General features: G+C 47.9%; 1 protein-coding gene across 1 annotated transcript in view; it reads left to right on the forward strand.

The window, feature by feature from the left end:
- Nucleotides 1-276: 276 nt before the first annotated feature.
- Nucleotides 277-22,688, forward strand: part of LOC144827868 (embryonic protein UVS.2-like) — a 98,288-nt gene continuing 75,876 nt past the window's right edge. The window contains exon 1 of the mRNA XM_078686033.1: nucleotides 277-400. Within this exon, the coding sequence (XP_078542159.1) occupies nucleotides 332-400 (69 nt within the window). The 5' untranslated portion in view covers nucleotides 277-331. The remainder of the gene's footprint in view (nucleotides 401-22,688) is intronic.

The raw sequence follows: 22,688 nt of genomic DNA on the forward strand, positions 1-22,688 counted from the left end.
TCCCAACTTCACCCTCTTACAGAAAGAATACAGACAACACGAATATACCACGGTGCAGGGACTGTCACAAACCCAATTTACCACACTTAAAAGCTGCTTATTATTATCTTAGCTCTGGCACCAGAGAGGCAATCCCAGGGCAGTCTCTCCAGGACAGACACACCTTGTGATCTGTGCAGAAAGAGACGTCATCCTTGGGGCTGAAGGCTGATTGGAGGATGCTCAGCCTCTTCTGGGTATATAAAGGACTGGGTCTAAGGTCAACGAAGCATCTCTCTGAAGGAAGAAACACTGTCTGGAGGTGACCTGAGCTCTGTTCCAGAACCAGAGAATGGACAGTCGAGCATGGACCCTGGTGGCAGTGTGCCTGGTGGGCACCTGCTGGAGCTTACCTGTACAGGTGAGACCCCCTTTAACGATGGTATATAAAGCTGAGTGCAGGCACAGGTGAGACCCCCTTTAACAATGGTATATAGAGCTGTGTGCAGGCACAGGTGCGACCCCTTTAACAATGGTATATAGAGCTGTGTGCAGGCATAGGTGAGACCCCTTTAACAATGGTATATAGAGCTGAGTGCAGGCACAGGTGAGACCCCCTTAACAATGGTATATAGAGCTGTGTGCAGACACAGGTGAGACCCCTTTAACGATGGTATATGGAGCTGAGTGCAGGCACAGGTGAGGCCCCTTTAACCATGGTATATAGAGCTGTGTGCAGGCACAGGTGAGACCTGTTTAACAATGGTATATAGAGCTGAGTGCAGGCACAGGTGAGACCCTTTAACAATGGTATATGGAGCAGAGTGCAGGCACAGGTGAGACCTCCTTTAACCATGGTATATAGAGCTGAGTTCAGGCACAGGTGAGACCCCTTTAACGATGGTATATAGAGCTGTGTGCAGGCACAGGTGAGAACCCCTTTAACAATGGTATATAGAGCTGTGTGCAGGCACAGGTGAGACCCCTTTAACAATGGTATATAGAGCTGAGTGCAGGCACAGGTGAGACCCCCTTTAACAATGGTATATAGAGCTGTGTGCAGGCACAGGTGAGACCCCTTTAACAATGGTATATAGAGCTGAGTGCAGGCACAGGTGAGACCCCCTTTAACAATGGTATATAGAGCTGTGTGCAGGCACAGGTGAGACCCGTTTAACAATGGTATATAGAGCTGAATGCAGACACAGGTGAAACCCCCTTTAACGATGGTATATAGAGCTGTGTGCAGGCACAGGTGAGACCCCTTTAACAATGGTATATAGAGCAGAGTGCAGGCACAGGTGAGGCCCCTTTAACAATGGTATATAGAGCTGTGTGCAGGCACAAGTGAGACCCCCTTTAACAATGGTATATGGAGCTGTGTGCAGACAAAGGTGAGACCCCCTTTAACAATGGAATATAGAGCTGAGTGCAGGCACAGGTGAGACCCCTTTAACAATGGTATATAGAGCTGAGTGCAGGCACAGGTGAGACCCCTTTAACAATGGTATATAGAGTTGTGTGCAGGTACAGGTGAGACCCCCTTTAACAATGGTATATAGAGTTGTGTGCAGGCACAGGTGAGACCCCCTTTAACAATGGTATATGGAGTTGTGTGCAGGTACAGGTGAGACCCCCTTTAACAATGGTATATAGAGCTGTGTGCAGACACAGGTGAGACCCCCTTTAACAAGGGTATATGGAGCTGTGTGCAGACACAGGTGAGACCCCCTTTAACAATGGAGTTCTATCCCGAAACCCAGTAGGGACCCCCTAGAGGTGGGTAACTACAGGCCCCTATCCATGCTCGCCACGGAATATAAGATCCTTAGTAAGGCTATTGCCATGCGGATCCAGCACCACCTCCCTGGCTTGATCCATGCTGATCAATGTGGCTTCCTCCCAGAGAGAAGTACCTCCCAAAATTCGAGACGCCTCCACGCCCTTATGACGACTACCCCTCATACCTTACCACACGCTGGCTGTATAGCCCTGGATCTCCGCCAGGCGTTTGACTCCCTGACATGGGACTTCATGTTCGAAGTCCTGCATCGCTTTGGCTTCCCGGAGCCCCTCATAAAATGGATCCGCCTACTGTACACGAGCCCGACCGCTAGAACGCGCACGGGCAGACACACATCTGACAGTTACGAAGTCCACCGGGGCACCAGACAGGGCTGCCCACTGTCGCCGCTGCTGTTTGTTCTGACACTGGAGCCCCTGGCCATTGCGCTCCGCAATAGGGCTGGGGAGGAGGGCATACCGGTGGAGGGTACGAACCACATGGTCTCTATATATGCCGACGATATCTTAGTGTTCCTCCGGAACCTGAGAGTGGACCACTCACACCTGGTGTCTATTTTCAGACGATTCGAGACCATATCTGCCTTGGCTATAAATCCGGGAAAGTCTTTAGGGTTCTTTTTCCGGGATGGACAACAGCCCCCCCACATACAGTTCGGCGCCTGTGAAATCCAAGTGGCACCAACCACGTTTAAATATCTCGGAATAAATGTATACAGAGACCCGGAGGCCCAAATTGACGGTAATATCCGGAAGGCCATTACTTGCCTACGAAGTAGTATAGGCTTCTGGACGTCCCTACCCTTATCAGTTATGGGACGAGTGGCGGTCTCGAAGATGGTCCTGCTCCCCCGCATACTGTATTTTTTTGTAAACCTGCCGGTCCTGCTCCCGCGACAAATTTTCACCGCACTAAATACATTACTGATCACCCTTATATGGGGCTTGGGAAGAAGACGAATCAGCCTTATAAAACTGCAACTACACACCAGACGGGGAGGTCTAGGCGTGCCGGACCTTCGGAGTTATTACTATGCCAGCCAGCTCCAATGGTTGACCCGATGGGTGGCGGGCAGGGATCTCCATGAGATAGCTTTCACGGCGGACAAATTAGCACGTGGTGAATTACACTCCCTCCTATTGCCCAATGCTAGGATTCCCAGAGACTGCCACCCCCTCCTGCATGTGGCTCTGACCTGCTGGAGGAAAGCACTGTCATACACGGCTGGGACCTCTCCATATGCAGACAACATACCCCTACTGGGACTCCCGACACCACAGGGGACCCTAACGTTACACAGACTACGTCCCTGGACGGAGGCCGGGGTGGACAGAGTGGGAGACTTGTTTGGGGATGATGCCATGCTGGATCACGTCTCGTTTGTGCGGGCCACGGGGGCGCCTCCGCGCTTATACATGTTACACGCCTCAGTGGCGCACTTCGTGCGGCTGGCCTGGGCTCCGCACCGTACGAAACCAGAACAACACGAATTAGTGCACCTCCTACATTACATGGGCATGGGGGGACATCTGGTGAAATGGCTGTATGTTGGTATCAGAGAACATGTGACGTCGCCGATCACCGCACTTAGGGAGATTTGGACTGAGGACTCGGGGGAAAACATAGCGGACGGGGAGTGGAAAATAATTTTGGGACACCATAGAAGGGTATCTAGGAATGTTAAGTTTCAGTTCATACAGGCCATGATTCTCCATAGAGCATATCTCACACCCCAGAGACTTCATAGGATGTTCCCTACCGCCGCACATTGCTGCCCGAGATGTCGACAAGATGAAGCACATATCCTTCACATGCTTTGGACATGCCCGAAATTACATACTTACTGGGGAACGATCAAACACACGCTACACTCCATAACCATGCTCCAGATCCCTGAGGGGGCGTTACCCTGCCTGATCGGGAATAGAAAACGACCCAAAACACGCAAAGCACAACTGAAATTCACGGATCTGGCACTCGTACTGGCAATCAGGGTGCTCACTATGAGATGGAAATCGCCCAGGGCCCCGCAGGTAGACATGTGGCGGACTGACTTGCTGAAATGGGGTAAGGCAGAATCCGCGGCGTTGCGAGAGGAGGAGAACAAGGGCCTTCGCAAATACCCCATAGCACAGGACTGGGACTCAATGATGATTGATTTGGAAGAGGTGGATCTGGATGGTGTTGGAGACCCGGAGGGGTGAACACATACATATAGCGGAGGGCAGCTGGGGCCCACGAACATCAGTACCATTCACAAGGGCCGAATCGGGCCTAGAACCTTTACCTATTTCCGGATAGCTTGAGATACCTTGGACCGAAATGTAGAGTGTACGAGAAAGGACAACCAGAAGACGGGAGGGGGGTGGGTGGGTGATAGAGGGCAGTTGGGGTTTAGCATATTATGTAAGTCAAGATTTTGATGTTTTGAGTTCACCACTGAAACTAATCCGAGATTGGATGAGGCAAACGATTCATGCTGGTACAGATACGTTATGTAAAGGTCCTGATAAGGAAAATGGAAAAGACTGATGTGTAAAATGATGTGACTATGTACAGTAATGTATACCACCCTGCGACAGTCACGAATAAAGAGTTTTACAAAAAAAAAACAATGGAATATAGAGCTGAGTGCAGGCACAGGTGAGACCCCCTTTAACAATGGTATATAGAGCTGAGTGCAGGCACAGGTGAGACCCCTTTGACGATGGTATATAGAGCTGTGTGCAGGCACAGGTGAGACCCCTTTAACAATGGTATATAGAGCTGTGTGCAGACACAGGTGAGACCCCTTTAACAATGGTATATAGAGATGAGTGCAGGCACAGGTGAGACCCCCTTTAACAATGGTATATAGAGCTGTGTCCAGACACAGGTGAGACCCCTTTAACAATGGTATATAGAGCTGAGTTCAGGCACAGGTGAGACCCCTTTAACAATGGTATATAGAGCTGAGTGCAGGCACAGGTGCGACCCCTTTAACAATGGTATATAGAGCTGTGTGCAGGCACAGGTGAGGCCCCCTTTAACAATGGTATATAGAGCTCTGTGCAGACAAAGGTGAGACCCCCTTTAACAATGGTATATAGAGCTGTGTGCAGACTCAGGTGAGACCCCTTAAACAATGGTATATAGAGCTGTGTGCAGGCACAGGTGAGGCCCCCTTTAACAATGGTATATAGAGCTCTGTGCAGACAAAGGTGAGACCCCCTTTAACAATGGTATATAGAGCTGAGTGCAGACACAGGTGCGACCCCCTTTAACAATGGTATATAGAGATGAGTTCAGGCACAGGTGAGACCCCTTTGACGATGGTATATAGAGCTGAGTGCAGGCACAGGTGAGACCCCTTTAACAATGGTATATAGAGCTGAGTGCAGGTACAGGTGAGACCCCTTTAATAATGGTATATGGAGCTGAGTGCAGGCACAGGTGAGACCCCCTTTAACGATGGTATATAGAGCTGTGTCAGGCACATGTGAGCCCACCTTTAACAATGGTATATAGAGCTGTGTGTAGGCACAGGTGAGACCCCCTTTAACGATGATATATAGAGCTGTGTGCAGGCACAGGTGAGACCCTCTTTAACAATGGTATATAGAGCTGTGTGCAGGCACAGGTGAGACCCCTTTAACAATGGTATATAGAGCTGAGTGCAGGCACAGGTGAGACCCCTTTAACAATGGTATATAGAGCTGAATGCAGACACAGGTGAGACCCCCTTTAACAATGGTATATAGAGCTGAGTGCAGGCACAGGTGTGACCCCTTTAACAATGGTATATGGAGCTGTATGCAGGCACAGGTGAGACCCCTATAACAATGGTATATAGAGCTGTGTGCGGGCACAGGGAGACCCCTTTAACAATGGTATATAGAGCTGTTTGCAGGCACAGGTGAGACCCCTATAACAATGGTATATAGAGCTGTGTGCGGGCACAGGTGAGACCTCCTTTAACAATGGTATATAGAGCTGAGTTCAGGCACAGGTGAGACCCCCTTTAACAATGGTATATAGAGCTAAGTGCAGGCATAGGTGAGACCCCTTTAACGATGGTATATAGAGCTGAGTGCAGGCATAGGTGAGACCCCTTTAACGATGGTATATAGAGCTGTGTGCAGGCACTGGTGAGACCCCCTTTAACAATGGTATATAGAGCTGTGTGCAGGCACAGGTGAGCCCCCTTTAACAATGGTATATAGAGCTGAGTGCAGACACAGGTGAGACCCCTTTAACAATGGTATATAGAGCTGTGTGTAGGCACAGGTGAGACCTCCTTTAACAATGGTATATAGAGCTGTGTGCAGGCACAGGTGAGACCTCCTTTAACAATGGTATATAGAGCTGTGTGCAGGCACAGGTGAGACCTGTTTAACAATGGTATATAGAGCTGAGTGCAGGCACAGGTGAGACCCTTTAACAATGGTATATAGAGCTCAGTGCAGGCACGGGTGAGGCTCCTTTAACGATGGTATATAGAGCTGTGTGCAGGCACAGGTGAGACTCCTTTAACGATGGTATATAGAGCTGTGTGCAGGCACAGGTGAGACCCCATTAACAATGGTATATAGAGCTGTGTGCAGGCACAGGTGAGACCTCCTTTAACAATGGTATATAGAGCTGTGTGCAGGCACAGGGGAGACCTGTTTAACAATGGTATATAGAGCTGAGTGCAGGCACAGGTGAGACCCTTTAACAATGGTATATAGAGCAGAGTGCAGGCATGGGTGAGACCTGTTTAACAATGGTATATAGAGCTAGGTGCAGGCACAGGTGAGACCCTTTAACAATGGTATATAGAGCAGAGTGCAGGCACAGGTGAGACCTACTTTAACAATGGTATATAGAGCTGTGTGCAGGCACAGGTGAGACCTCCTTTAACAATGGTATATAGAGCTGTGTGCAGGCACAGGTGAGACCTGTTTAACAATGGTATATAGAGCTGAGTGCAGGCACAGGTGAGACCCTTTAACAATGGTATATAGAGCAGAGTGCAGGCACAGGTGAGACCTCCTTTAACAATGGTATATAGAGCTGTGTGCAGGCACAGGTGAGACCTCCTTTAACAATGGTATATAGAGCTGTGTGCAGGCACAGGTGAGACCTGTTTAACAATGGTATATAGAGCTGAGTGCAGGCATAGGTGAGACCCTTTAACAATGGTATATAGAGCAGAGTGCAGGCAAAGGTGAGACCTGTTTAACAATGGTATATAGAGCTGTGTGCAGGCACAGGTGAGACTCCTTTAACGATGGTATATAGAGCTGTGTGCAGGCACAGGTGAGACCCCATTAACAATGGTATATAGAGCTGTGTGCAGGCACAGGTGAGACCTCCTTTAACAATGGTATATAGAGCTGTGTGCAGGCACAGGTGAGACCTGTTTAACAATGGTATATAGAGCTGAGTGCAGGCACATGTGAGACCCTTTAACAATGGTATATAGAGCAGAGTGCAGGCAAAGGTGAGACCTGTTTAACAATGGTATATAGAGCTAAGTGCAGGCACAGGTGAGACCCTTTAACAATGGTATATAGAGCAGAGTGCAGGCACAGGTGAGACCTCCTTTAACAATGGTATATAGAGCTGTGTGCAGGCACAGGTGAGACCTCCTTTAACAATGGTATATAGAGCTGTGTGCAGGCACAGGTGAGACCTGTTTAACAATGGTATATAGAGCTGAGTGCAGGCACAGGTGAGACCCTTTAACAATGGTATATAGAGCAGAGTGCAGTCACAGGTGAGACCTCCTTTAACAATGGTATATAGAGCTGTGTGCAGGCACAGGTGAGACCTCCTTTAACAATGGTATATAGAGCTGTGTGCAGGCACAGGTGAGACCTGTTTAACAATGGTATATAGAGCTGAGTGCAGGCACAGGTGAGACCCTTTAACAATGGTATATAGAGCAGAGTGCAGGCACAGGTGAGACCTCCTTTAACAATGGTATATAGACCTGTGTGCAGGCACAGGTGAGACCTCCTTTAACAATGGTATATAGAGCTGTGTGCAGGCACAGGTGAGACCTGTTTAACAATGGTGTATAGAGCTGAGTGCAGGCACAGGTGAGACCCTTTAACAATGGTATATAGAGCTGAGTGCAGGCACAGGTGAGACCTCCTTTACAAATGGTATATAGAGCTGAGTTCAGGCACAGGTGAGACCCCTTTAACAATGATATATAGAGCTGTGTGCAGGCACAGGTGAGACCCCTTTAACGATGGTATATAGAGCTGAGTGCAGGCACAGGTGAGGCCCCCTTTAATAATGGTATATAGAGCTGTGTGCAGGCACAGGTGAGACCTCCTTTAACAATGGTATATAGAGCTGAGTGCAGGCACAGGTGAGACCCCTTTAACGATGGTATATAGAGCTGGGTGCAGGCACAGGCGAGACCTCCTTTAACAATGGTATATAGAGCTGAGTGCAGGCACAGGTGCGACCCCTTTAACAATGGTATATAGAGCTGTGTGCAGGCACAGGTGAGGCCCCCTTTAACAATGGTATATAGAGCTCTGTGCAGACAAACGTGAGACCCCCTTTAACAATGGTATATAGAGCTGTGTGCAGACTCAGGTGAGACCCCTTAAACAATGGTATATAGAGCTGTGTGCAGGCACAGGTGAGGCCCCCTTTAACAATGGTATATAGAGCTCTGTGCAGACAAAGGTGAGACCCCCTTTAACAATGGTATATAGAGCTGAGTGCAGACATAGGTGCGACCCCCTTTAATAATGGTATATAGAGATGAGTTCAGGCACAGGTGAGACCCCTTTGACGATGTAAATGTAAATGTATGAAACTTATATAGCGCAGGACTTACCCTGGGGCATCTCCGCGCTTGCTTAGGGAACCCGTCCTGGTATTCCCCTGTGAGAAACCCCGGCAGGGTATCCACAAGGTGAAAGCCAGGCATCCCGCCGCGAGGGGCCGATGAGGAGATTAAGCAAGCTATTGCCCAGAGTCGCAGAGTGTGACCCCGTGAGTCGAGTAGGCACCGGAGCGAGAATTGTCGAGACCGTGGAATTTATGAGCCCGAGACCCGCCGAGGCGGGGAATCGAACCCTGGTCCACGGTCGATCTCAGATTCCGGGTCTGCCGCCTCTAACCACTGAGCCACACTTCTCCACTGTGGTATATAGAGCTGAGTGCAGGCACAGGTGAGACCCCTTTAACAATGGTATATAGAGCTGAGTGCAGGTACAGGTGAGACCCCTTTAATAATGGTATATGGAGCTGAGTGCAGGCACAGGTGAGACCCCCTTTAACAATGGTATATAGAGCTGAGTGCAGGCACAGGTGAGACCTCCTTTAACTATGGTATATAGAGCTGTGTGCAGGTACAGGTGAGACCCCCTTTAACAATGGTATATAGAGCTGTGTCAGGCACATGTGAGCCCACCTTTAACAATGGTATATAGAGCTGAGTTCAGGCACAGGTGAGACCCCCTTTAACAATGGTATATAGAGCTGAGTGCAGGCATAGGTGAGACCCCTTTAACAATGGTATATAGAGCTGAGTGCAGGCATAGGTGAGACCCCTTTAACGATGGTATATAGAGCTGTGTGCAGCCACTGGTGAGACCCCCTTTAACAATGGTATATAGAGCTGTGTGCAGGCACAGGTGAGCCCCCTTTAACAATGGTATATAGAGCTGAGTGCAGACACAGGTGAGACCCCTTTAACAATGGTATATAGAGCTGTGTGCAGGCACAGGTGAGACCTCCTTTAACAATGGTATATAGAGCTGTGTGCAGGCACAGGTGAGACCTCCTTTAACAATGGTATATAGAGCTGTGTGCAGGCACAGGTGAGACCTGTTTAACAATGGTATATAGAGCTGAGTGCAGGCACAGGTGAGACCCTTTAACAATGGTATATAGAGCAGAGTGCAGGCACAGGTGAGACCCCATTAACAATGGTATATAGAGCTGTGTGCAGGCACAGGTGAGACCTCCTTTAACAATGGTATATAGAGCTTTGTGCAGGCACAGGTGAGACCTGTTTAACAATGGTATATAGAGCTGAGTGCAGGCACAGGTGAGACCCTTTAACAATGGTATATAGAGCATAGTGCAGGCAAAGGTGAGACCTGTTTAACAATGGTATATAGAGCTAAGTGCAGGCACAGGTGAGACCCTTTAACAATGGTATATAGAGCTGTGTGCAGGCACAGGTGAGACCTGCTTTAACAATGGTATATAGAGCTGTGTGCAGGCACAGGTGAGACCTCCTTTAACAATGGTATATAGAGCTGTGTGCAGGCACAGGTGAGACCTCCTTTAACAATGGTATATAGAGCTGTGTGCAGGCACAGGTGAGACCTCCTTTAACAATGGTATATAGAGCTGTGTGCAGGCACAGGTGAGACCTGTTTAACAATGGTATATAGAGCTGAGTGCAGGCACAGGTGAGACCCTTTAACAATGGTATATAGAGCAGAGTGCAGGCACAGGTGAGACCCCATTAACAATGGTATATAGAGCTGTGTGCAGGCACAGGTGAGACCTCCTTTAACAATGGTATATAGAGCTTTGTGCAGGCACAGGTGAGACCTGTTTAACAATGGTATATAGAGCTGAGTGCAGGCACAGGTGAGACCCTTTAACAATGGTATATAGAGCAGAGTGCAGGCAAAGGTGAGACCTGTTTAACAATGGTATATAGAGCTAAGTGCAGGCACAGGTGAGACCCTTTAACAATGGTATATAGAGCTGTGTGCAGGCACAGGTGAGACCTCCTTTAACAATGGTATATAGAGCTGTGTGCAGGCACAGGTGAGACCCTTTAACAATGGTATATAGAGCAGAGTGCAGGCACAGGTGAGACCTCCTTTAACAATGGTATATAGAGCCGTGTGCAGGCACAGGTGAGACCTGTTTAACAATGGTATATAGAGCTGAGTGCAGGCACAGGTGAGACCCTTTAACAATGGTATATAGAGCAGAGTGCAGGCACAGGTGAGACCTCCTTTAACAATGGTATATAGAGCTGTGTGCAGGCACAGGTGAGACCTCCTTTAACAATGGTATATAGAGCTGTGTGCAGGCACAGGTGAGACCTGTTTAACAATGGTATATAGAGCTGAGTGCAGGCACAGGTGAGACCCTTTAACAATGGTATATAGAGCTGAGTGCAGGCACAGGTGAGACCTCCTTTACAAATGGTATATAGAGCTGAGTTCAGGCACAGGTGAGACCCCTTTAACAATGATATATAGAGCTGTGTGCAGGCACAGGTGAGACCCCTTTAACGATGGTATATAGTGCTGAGTGCAGGCACAGGTGAGGCCCCCTTTAATAATGGTATATAGAGCTGTGTGCAGGCACAGGTGAGACCTCCTTTAACAATGGTATATAGAGCTGAGTGCAGGCACAGGTGAGACCCCTTTACCGATGGTATATAGAGCTGGGTGCAGGCACAGGCGAGACCTCCTTTAACAATGGTATATAGAGCTGAGTGTAGGCACAGGTGCGACCCCTTTAACAATGGTATATAGAGCTGTGTGCAGGCACAGGTGAGGCCCCCTTTAACAATGGTATATAGAGCTCTGTGCAGACAAACGTGAGACCCCCTTTAACAATGGTATATAGAGCTGTGTGCAGACTCAGGTGAGACCCCTTAAACAATGGTATATAGAGCTGTGTGCAGGCACAGGTGAGGCCCCCTTTAACAATGGTATATAGAGCTCTGTGCAGACAAAGGTGAGACCCCCTTTAACAATGGTATATAGAGCTGAGTGCAGACACAGGTGCGACCCCCTTTAATAATGGTATATAGAGATGAGTTCAGGCACAGGTGAGACCCCTTTGACGATGTAAATGTAAATGTAAATGTATGAAACTTATATAGCGCAGGACTTACCCTGGGGCATCTCCGCGCTTGCTTAGGGAACCCGTCCTGGTATTCCCCTGTGAGAAACCCCGGCAGGGTATCCACAAGGTGAAAGCCAGGCATCCCGCCGCGAGGGGCCAATGTGGAGATTAAGCAAGCTATTGCCCAGAGTCGCAGAGTGTGACCCCGTGAGTCGAGTAGGCACCGGAGCGAGAATTGTCGAGACTGTGGAATTTATGAGCCCGAGACCCGCCGAGGCGGGGAATCGAACCCTGGTCCACGGTCGATCTCAGATTCCGGGTCTGCCGCCTCTAACCACTGAGCCACACTTCTCCACTGTGGTATATAGAGCTGAGTGCAGGCACAGGTGAGACCCCTTTAACAATGGTATATAGAGCTGAGTGCAGGTACAGGTGAGACCCCTTTAATAATGGTATATGGAGCTGAGTGCAGGCACAGGTGAGACCCCCTTTAACAATGGTATATAGAGCTGTGTCAGGCACATGTGAGCCCACCTTTAACAATGGTATATAGAGCTGTGTGTAGGCACAGGTGAGACCCCCTTTAACGATGATATATAGAGCTGTGTGCAGGCACAGGTGAGACCCTCTTTAACAATGGTATATAGAGCTGTGTGCAGGCACAGGTGAGACCCCTTTAACAATGGTATATAGAGCTGAGTGCAGGCACAGGTGAGACCCCTTTAACGATGGTATATAGAGCTGAATGCAGACACAGGTGAGACCCCCTTTAACAATGGTATATAGAGCTGAGTGCAGGCACAGGTGTGACCCCTTTAACAATGGTATATGGAGCTGAGTGCAGACACAGGTGAGACCCCCTTTAACAATGGTATATAGAGCTGTGTGCAGGCACAGGTGAGACCCATTTGACGATGGTATATAGAGCTGTATGCAGGCACAGGTGAGACCCCTATAACAATGGTATATAGAGCTGTGTGCGGGCACAGGTGTGACCCCTTTAACAATGGTATATAGAGCTGTATGCAGGCACAGGTGAGACCCCTATAACAATGGTATATAGAGCTGTGTGCGGGCACAGGTGAGACCTCCTTTAACAATGGTATATAGAGCTGAGTTCAGGCACAGGTGAGACCCCCTTTAACAATGGTATATAGAGCTGAGTGCAGGCATAGGTGAGACCCCTTTAACAATGGTATATAGAGCTGAGTGCAGGCATAGGTGAGACCCATTTAACGATGGTATATAGAGCTGTGTGCAGGCACTGGTAAGACCCCCTTTAACAATGGTATATAGAGCTGTGTGCAGGCACAGGTGAGCCCCCTTTAACAATGGTATATAGAGCTGAGGGCAGACACAGGTGAGACCCCTTTAACAATGGTATATAGAGCTGTGTGCAGGCACAGGTGAGACCTCCTTTAACAATGGTATATAGAGCTGTGTGCAGGCACAGGTGAGACCTCCTTTAACAATGGTATATAGAGCTGTGTGCAGGCACAGGTGAGACCTGTTTAACAATGGTATATAGAGCTGAGTGCAGGCACAGGTGAGACCCTTTAACAATGGTATATAGAGCAGAGTGCAGGCACAGGTGAGACCCCATTAACAATGGTATATAGAGCTGTGTGCAGGCACAGGTGAGACCTCCTTTAACAATGGTATATAGAGCTTTGTGCAGGCACAGGTGAGACCTGTTTAACAATGGTATATAGAGCTGAGTGCAGGCACAGGTGAGACCCTTTAACAATGGTATATAGAGCAGAGTGCAGGCAAAGGTGAGACCTGTTTAACAATGGTATATAGAGCTAAGTGCAGGCACAGGTGAGACCCTTTAACAATGGTATATAGAGCTGTGTGCAGGCACAGGTGAGACCTCCTTTAACAATGGTATATAGAGCTGTGTGCAGGCACAGGTGAGACCTGTTTAACAATGGTATATAGAGCTGAGTGCAGGCACAGGTGAGACCCTTTAACAATGGTATATAGAGCAGAGTGCAGGCACAGGTGAGACCTCCTTTAACAATGGTATATAGAGCTGTGTGCAGGCACAGGTGAGACCTCCTTTAACAATGGTATATAGAGCTGTGTGCAGGCACAGGTGAGACCTGTTCAACAATGGTATATAGAGCTGAGTGCAGGCACAGGTGAGATCCTTTAACAATGGTATATAGAGCAGAGTGCAGGCACAGGTGAGACCTCATTTAACAATGGTATATAGAGCTGTGTGCAGGCACAGGTGAGACCTCCTTTAACAATGGTATATAGAGCTGTGTGCAGGCACAGGTGAGACCTGTTTAACAATGGTATATAGAGCTGAGTGCAGGCACAGGTGAGACCCTTTAACAATAGTATATAGAGCTGAGTGCAGGCACAGGTGAGACCCCATTAACAATGGTATATAGAGCTGTGTGCAGGCACAGGTGAGACCTCCTTTAACAATGGTATATAGAGCTTTGTGCAGGCACAGGTGAGACCTGTTTAACAATGGTATATAGAGCTGAGTGCAGGCACAGGTGAGACCCTTTAACAATGGTATATAGAGCAGAGTGCAGGCAAAGGTGAGACCTGTTTAACAATGGTATATAGAGCTAAGTGCAGGCACAGGTGAGACCCTTTAACAATGGTATATAGAGCTGTGTGCAGGCACAGGTGAGACCTCCTTTAACAATGGTATATAGAGCTGTGTGCAGGCACAGGTGAGACCCTTTAACAATGGTATATAGAGCAGAGTGCAGGCACAGGTGAGACCTCCTTTAACAATGGTATATAGAGCTGTGTGCAGGCACAGGTGAGACCTGTTTAACAATGGTATATAGAGCTGAGTGCAGGCACAGGTGAGACCCTTTAACAATGGTATATAGAGCAGAGTGCAGGCACAGGTGAGACCTCCTTTAACAATGGTATATAGAGCTGTGTGCAGGCACAGGTGAGACCTCCTTTAACAATGGTATATAGAGCTGTGTGCAGGCACTGGTGAGACCTGTTTAACAATGGTATATAGAGCTGAGTGCAGGCACAGGTGAGACCCTTTAACAATGGTATATAGAGCTGAGTGCAGGCACAGGTGAGACCTCCTTTACAAATGGTATATAGAGCTGAGTTCAGGCACAGGTGAGACCCCTTTAACAATGATATATAGAGCTGTGTGCAGGCACAGGTGAGACCCCTTTAACGATGGTATATAGAGCTGAGTGCAGGCACAGGTGAGGCCCCCTTTAATAATGGTATATAGAGCTGTGTGCAGGCACAGGTGAGACCTCCTTTAACAATGGTATATAGAGCTGAGTGCAGGCACAGGTGAGACCCCTTTAACGATGGTATATAGAGCTGGGTGCAGGCACAGGCGAGACCTCCTTTAACAATGGTATATAGAGCTGAGTGTAGGCACAGGTGCGACCCCTTTAACAATGGTATATAGAGCTGTGTGCAGGCACAGGTGAGGCCCCCTTTAACAATGGTATATAGAGCTCTGTGCAGACAAACGTGAGACCCCCTTTAACAATGGTATATAGAGCTGTGTGCAGACTCAGGTGAGACCCCTTAAACAATGGTATATAGAGCTGTGTGCAGGCACAGGTGAGGCCCCCTTTAACAATGGTATATAGAGCTCTGTGCAGACAAAGGTGAGACCCCCTTTAACAATGGTATATAGAGCTGAGTGCAGACACAGGTGCGACCCCCTTTAATAATGGTATATAGAGATGAGTTCAGGCACAGGTGGGACCCCTTTGACGATGTAAATGTAAATGTATGAAACTTATATAGCGCAGGACTTACCCTGGGGCATCTCCGCGCTTGCTTAGGGAACCCGTCCTGGTATTCCCCTGTGAGAAACCCCGGCAGGGTATCCACAAGGTGAAAGCCAGGCATCCCGCCGCGAGGGGCCGATGTGGAGATTAAGCAAGCTATTGCCCAGAGTCGCAGAGTGTGACCCCGTGAGTCGAGTAGGCACCGGAGCGAGAATTGTCGAGACTGTGGAATTTATGAGCCCGAGACCCGCCGAGGCGGGGAATCGAACCCTGGTCCACGGTCGATCTCAGATTCCGGGTCTGCCGCCTCTAACCACTGAGCCACACTTCTCCACTGTGGTATATAGAGCTGAGTGCAGGCACAGGTGAGACCCCTTTAACAATGGTATATAGAGCTGAGTGCAGGTACAGGTGAGACCCCTTTAATAATGGTATATGGAGCTGAGTGCAGGCACAGGTGAGACCCCCTTTAACAATGGTATATAGAGCTGTGTCAGGCACATGTGAGCCCACCTTTAACAATGGTATATAGAGCTGTGTGTAGGCACAGGTGAGACCCCCTTTAACGATGATATATAGAGCTGTGTGCAGGCACAGGTGAGACCCTCTTTAACAATGGTATATAGAGCTGTGTGCAGGCACAGGTGAGACCCCTTTAACAATGGTATATAGAGCTGAGTGCAGGCACAGGTGAGACCCCTTTAACGATGGTATATAGAGCTGAATGCAGACACAGGTGAGACCCCCTTTAACAATGGTATATAGAGCTGAGTGCAGGCACAGGTGTGACCCCTTTAACAATGGTATATGGAGCTGAGTGCAGACACAGGTGAGACCCCCTTTAACAATGGTATATAGAGCTGTGTGCAGGCACAGGTGAGACCCATTTGACGATGGTATATAGAGCTGTATGCAGGCACAGGTGAGACCCCTATAACAATGGTATATAGAGCTGTGTGCGGGCACAGGTGTGACCCCTTTAACAATGGTATATAGAGCTGTATGCAGGCACAGGTGAGACCCCTATAACAATGGTATATAGAGCTGTGTGCGGGCACAGGTGAGACCTCCTTTAACAATGGTATATAGAGCTGAGTTCAGGCACAGGTGAGACCCCCTTTAACAATGGTATATAGAGCTGAGTGCAGGCATAGGTGAGACCCCTTTAACAATGGTATATAGAGCTGAGTGCAGGCATAGGTGAGACCCCTTTAACGATGGTATATAGAGCAGTGTGCAGGCACTGGTGACACCCCCTTTAACAATGGTATATAGAGCTGTGTGCAGGCACAGGTGAGCCCCCTTTAACAATGGTATATAGAGCTGAGTGCAGACACAGGTGAGACCCCTTTAACAATGGTATATAGAGCTGTGTGCAGGCACAGGTGAGACCTCCTTTAACAATGGTATATAGAGCTGTGTGCAGGCACAGGTGAGACCTCCTTTAACAATGGTATATAGAGCTGTGTGCAGGCACAGGTGAGACCTGTTTAACAATGGTATATAGAGCTGAGTGCAGGCACAGGTGAGACCCTTTAACAATGGTATATAGAGCAGAGTGCAGGCACAGGTGAGACCCCATTAACAATGGTATATAGAGCTGTGTGCAGGCACAGGTGAGACCTCCTTTAACAATGGTATATAGAGCTTTGTGCAGGCACAGGTGAGACCTGTTTAACAATGGTATATAGAGCTGAGTGCAGGCACAGGTGAGACCCTTTAACAATGGTATATAGAGCAGAGTGCAGGCAAAGGTGAGACCTGTTTAACAATGGTATATAGAGCTAAGTGCAGGCACAGGTGAGACCCTTTAACAATGGTATATAGAGCTGTGTGCAGGCACAGGTGAGACCTCCTTTAACAATGGTATATAGAGTTGTGTGCAGGCACAGGTGAGACCTGTTTAACAATGGTATATAGAGCTGAGTGCAGGCACAGGTGAGACCCTTTAACAATGGTATATAGAGCAGAGTGCAGGCACAGGTGAGACCTCCTTTAACAATGGTATATAGAGCTGTGTGCAGGCACAGGTGAGACCTCCTTTAACAATGGTATATAGAGCTGTGTGCAGGCACAGGTGAGACCTATTTAACAATGGTATATAGAGCTGAGTGCAGGCACAGGTGAGATCCTTTAACAATGGTATATAGAGCAGAGTGCAGGCACAGGTGAGACCTCCTTTAACAATGGTATATAGAGCTGTGTGCAGGCACAGGTGAGACCTCCTTTAACAATGGTATATAGAGCTGTGTGCAGGCACAGGTCAGACCTGTTTAACAATGGTATATAGAGCTTAGTGCAGGCACAGGTGAGACCCTTTAACAATGGTATATAGAGCTGAGTGCAGGCACAGGTGAGACCTCCTTTACAAATGGTATATAGAGCTGAGTTCAGGCACAGGTGAGACCCCTTTAACAATGATATATAGAGCTGTGTGCAGGCACAGGTGAGACCCCTTTAACAATGGTATATAGAGCTGAGTGCAGGCACAGGTGAGGCCCCCTTTAATAATGGTATATAGAGCTGTGTGCAGGCACAGGTGAGACCTCCTTTAACAATTGTATATAGAGCTGAGTGCAGGCACAGGTGAGACCCCTTTAACGATGGTATATAGAGCTGGGTGCAGGTACAGGCGAGACCTCCTTTAACAATGGTATATAGAGCTGAGTGCAGGCACAGGTGAGACCCCTTTAACGATGGTATATAGAGCTGGGTGCAGGCACAGGCGAGACCTCCTTTAACAATAGTATATAGAGCTGAGTGCAGGCACAGGTGCAACCCCTTTAACAATGGTATATAGAGCTGTGTGCAGACAAAGGGGAGACCCCCTTTAACAATGGTATATAGAGCTGTGTGCAGACTCATGTGAGACCCCTTAAACAATGGTATATAGAGCTGTGTGCAGGCACAGGTGAGGCCCCCTTTAACAATGGTATATAGAGCTCTGTGCAGACAAAGGTGAGACCCCCTTTAACAATGGTATATAGAGCTGAGTGCAGACACAGGTGCGACCCCCTTTAACAATGGTATATAGAGATGAGTTCAGGCACAGGTGAGACCCCTTTGGCGATGGTATATAGAGCTGAGTGCAGGCACAGGTGAGACCCCTTTAACAATGGTATATAGAGCTGAGTGCAGGTACAGGTGAGACCCCTTTAATAATGGTATATGGAGCTGAGTGCAGGCACAGGTGAGACCCCCTTTAACGATAGTATATATTGACCTGTGTCAGGCACATGTGAGCCCACCTTTAACAATGGTATATAGAGCTGTGTGTAGGCACAGGTGAGACCCCCTTTAACGATGATATATAGAGCTGTGTGCAGGCACAGGTGAGACCCTCTTTAACAATGGTATAGAGAGCTGTGTGCAGGCACAGGTGAGACCCCTTTAACAATGGTATATAGAGCTGAGTGCAGGCACAGGTGAGACCCCTTTAACAATGGTATATAGAGCTGAGTGCAGACACAGGTGAGACCCCTTTAACAATGGTATATAGAGATGTGTGCAGGCACAGGTGAGACCTCCTTTAACAATGGTATATAGAGCTGTGTGCAGGCACAGGTGAGACCTCCTTTAACAATGGTATATAGAGCTGTGTGCAGGCACAGGTGAGACCTGTTTAACAATGGTATATAGAGCTGAGTGCAGGCCCAGGTGAGACCCTTTAACAATGGTATATAGAGCAGAGTGCAGGCACAGGTGAGACCCCATTAACAATGGTATATAGAGCTGTGTGCAGGCACAGGTGAGACCTCCTTTAACAATGGTATATAGAGCTGTGTGCAGGCACAGATGAGACCTGTTTAACAATGGTATATAGAGCTGAGTGCAGGCACAGGTGAGACCCTTTAACAATGGTATATAGAGCAGAGTGCAGGCAAAGGTGAGACCTGTTTAACAATGGTATATAGAGCTAAGTGCAGGCACAGGTGAGACCCTTTAACAATGGTATATAGAGCAGAGTGCAGGCACAGGTGAGACCTCCTTTAACAATGGTATATAGAGCTGTGTGCAGGCACAGGTGAGACCTCCTTTAACAATGGTATATAGAGCTGTGTGCAGGCACAGGTGAGACCTGTTTAACAATGGTATACAGAGCTGAGTGCAGGCACAGGTGAGACCCTTTAACAATGGTATATAGAGCAGAGTGCAGGCACAGGTGAGACCTCCTTTAACAATGGTATATAGAGCTGTGTGCAGGCACAGGTGAGACCTCCTTTAACAATGGTATATAGAGCTGTGTGCAGGCACAGGTGAGACCTGTTTAACAATGGTATATAGAGCTGAGTGCAGGCACAGGTGAGACCCTTTAACAATGGTATATAGAGCAGAGTGCAGGCACAGGTGAGACCTCCTTTAACAATGGTATATAGAGCTGTGTGCAGGCACAGGTGAGACCTCCTTTAACAATGGTATATAGAGCTGTGTGCAGGCACAGGTGAGACCTGTTTAACAATGGTATATAGAGCTGAGTGCAGGCACAGGTGAGACCCTTTAACAATGGTATATAGAGCTGAGTGCAGGCACAGGTGAGACCTCCTTTACAAATGGTATATAGAGCTGAGTTCAGGCACAGGTGAGACCCCTTTAACAATGATATATAGAGCTGTGTGCAGGCACAGGTGAGACCCCTTTAACGATGGTATATAGAGCTGAGTGCAGGCACAGGTGAGGCCCCCTTTAATAATGGTATATAGAGCTGTGTGCAGGCACAGGTGAGACCTCCTTTAACAATGGTATATAGAGCTGAGTGCAGGCACAGGTGAGACCCCTTTAACGATGGTATATAGAGCTGGGTGTAGGCACAGGCGAGACCTCCTTTAACAATGGTATATAGAGCTGAGTGCAGGCACAGGTGAGACCCCTTTAACGATGGTATATAGAGCTGGGTGCAGGCACAGGCGAGACCTCCTTTAACAATGGTATATAGAGCTGAGTGCAGGCACAGGTGCGACCCCTTTAACAATGGTATATAGAGCTCTGTGCAGACAAAGGTGAGACCCCCTTTAACAATGGTATATAGAGCTGTGTGCAGACTCAGGTGAGACCCCTTAAACAATGGTATATAGAGCTGTGTGCAGGCACAGGTGAGGCCCCCTTTAACAATGGTATATAGAGCTCTGTGCAGACAAAGGTGAGACCCCCTTTAACAATGGTATATAGAGCTGAGTGCAGACACAGGTGCGACCCCCTTTAACAATGGTATATAGAGATGAGTTCAGGCACAGGTGAGACCCCTTTGACGATGGTATATAGAGCTGAGTGCAGGCACAGGTGAGACCCCTTTAACAATGGTATATAGAGCTGAGTGCAGGTACAGGTGAGACCCCTTTAATAATGGTATATGGAGGTGAGTGCAGGCACAGGTGATACCCTCTTTAACGATGGTATATAGAGCTGTGTCAGGCACATGTGAGCCCACCTTTAACAATGGTATATAGAGCTGTGTGTAGGCACAGGTGAGACCCCCTTTAACGATGATATATAGAGCTGTGTGCAGGCACAGGTGAGACCCTCTTTAACAATGGTATATAGAGCTGTGTGCAGGCACAGGTGAGACCCCTTTAACAATGGTATATAGAGCTGAGTGCAGGCACAGGTGAGACCCCTTTAACGATGGTATATAGAGCTGAATGCAGACACAGGTGAGACCCCCTTTAACAATGGTATATAGAGCTGAGTGCAGGCACAGGTGTGACCCCTTTAACAATGGTATATGGAGCTAAGTGCAGGCACAGGTGAGACCCCCTTTAACAATGGTATATAGAGCTGTGTGCAGGCACTGGTGAGACCCCTTTGACGATGGTATATAGAGCTGTATGCAGGCACAGGTGAGACCCCTATAACAATGGTATATAGAGCTGTGTGCGGACACAGGTGAGACCCCTTTAACAATGGTATATAGAGCTGTATGCAGGCACAGGTGAGACCCCTATAACAATGGTATATAGAGCTGTGTGCGGGCACAGGTGAGACCTCCTTTAACAATGGTATATAGAGCTGAGTTCAGGCACAGGTGAGACCCCCTTTAACAATGGTATATAGAGCTAAGTGCAGGCATAGGTGAGACCCCTTTAACGATGGTATATAGAGCTGAGTGCAGGCATAGGTGAGACCCCTTTAACGATGGTATATAGAGCTGTGTGCAGGCACTGGTGAGACCCCCTTTAACAATGGTATATAGAGCTGTGTGCAGGCACAGGTGAGCCCCCTTTAACAATGGTATATAGAGCTGAGTGCAGACACAGGTGAGACCCCTTTAACAATGGTATATAGAGCTGTGTGCAGGCACAGGTGAGACCTCCTTTAACAATGGTATATAGAGCTGTGTGCAGGCACAGGTGAGACCTCCTTTAACAATGGTATTGTCAGGCGAAGTCTTCCTCAGGGTCTGTCGTGAAGTAATAAGGACCCACCTCTCGATACCTCCAATTCCGAATGTAATTATTACACAGAATCTTGGAGTGATCAAGCGGGGGGGAAAAGGGAATTGGGAAGGGAACAGCAGGGAAGGAGATCTGAAAAGGAAAAGTTAGTAACAAAACACTCCGGAATCCAAAGTTGACTAAAGACCTTTAAAACCAAACTTGGGAATTTTCTAGAACACCAGTCTCTAATCAAACTCTCTCTAAGAATCCAAATAGCCTCTTGTAAATAAGCATTCATAAATCACAGTTCTATTCACTATGTTGTGTATTCTCTTCTCTTGTGAATTGCGACAGATTCTTCTTTCTAAGAAATAACACCACTCTTTAGTAAATAAACTCCTTTACCAAAGTTTGAAGAGCAAACTATAAATTATCACAATGTTGTCTTTCACATAAGCTCCAGAAAGAACCACCTTTTGGCCTTTTCGCCAAATATCTCAAATAAAGAATAGCGCCAAAATATTCTGTGATTAGGTAGAATTAACGCGCCATTAATTAGCTTTGCGCTTCTCAGAAAACATTAAACCATTGCCAGCAATGAGATGCATTACACTGTTCAAAAGAAAAAACATGAAGTGATTCAGCCTTTCAGTGCATTTAAATCATCAATGGTTAATTAGTAGCCTAATTGTCACCTTTAAAACATGAAAGTAAACTTAAGACAATTTGCGCCATGAACTCTGATTTCTTAGCCCCTACCTGTAGAGTACGACCTACTCTACTTCTCTGAAGGACTAAACGTCCCTTCTGGGCACTCAAAACGACTATTCTCCCCTGGAATCCTGAAAACGAGGAAAGCTGGAAACTGCCACGCCCCCTGGATCGATCTCTGAAAGCCTCCGGTGATTCCTTGCTCCAAAACGCTGGATCTGCCAAAAACAAGATGAGGAGAAAGGAGAGCCCACAGCC

This window comes from Lissotriton helveticus, chromosome 4_1 (genome assembly GCF_964261635.1).
Source record: "Lissotriton helveticus chromosome 4_1, aLisHel1.1, whole genome shotgun sequence".
NCBI lineage: Eukaryota > Metazoa > Chordata > Amphibia > Caudata > Salamandridae > Lissotriton > Lissotriton helveticus.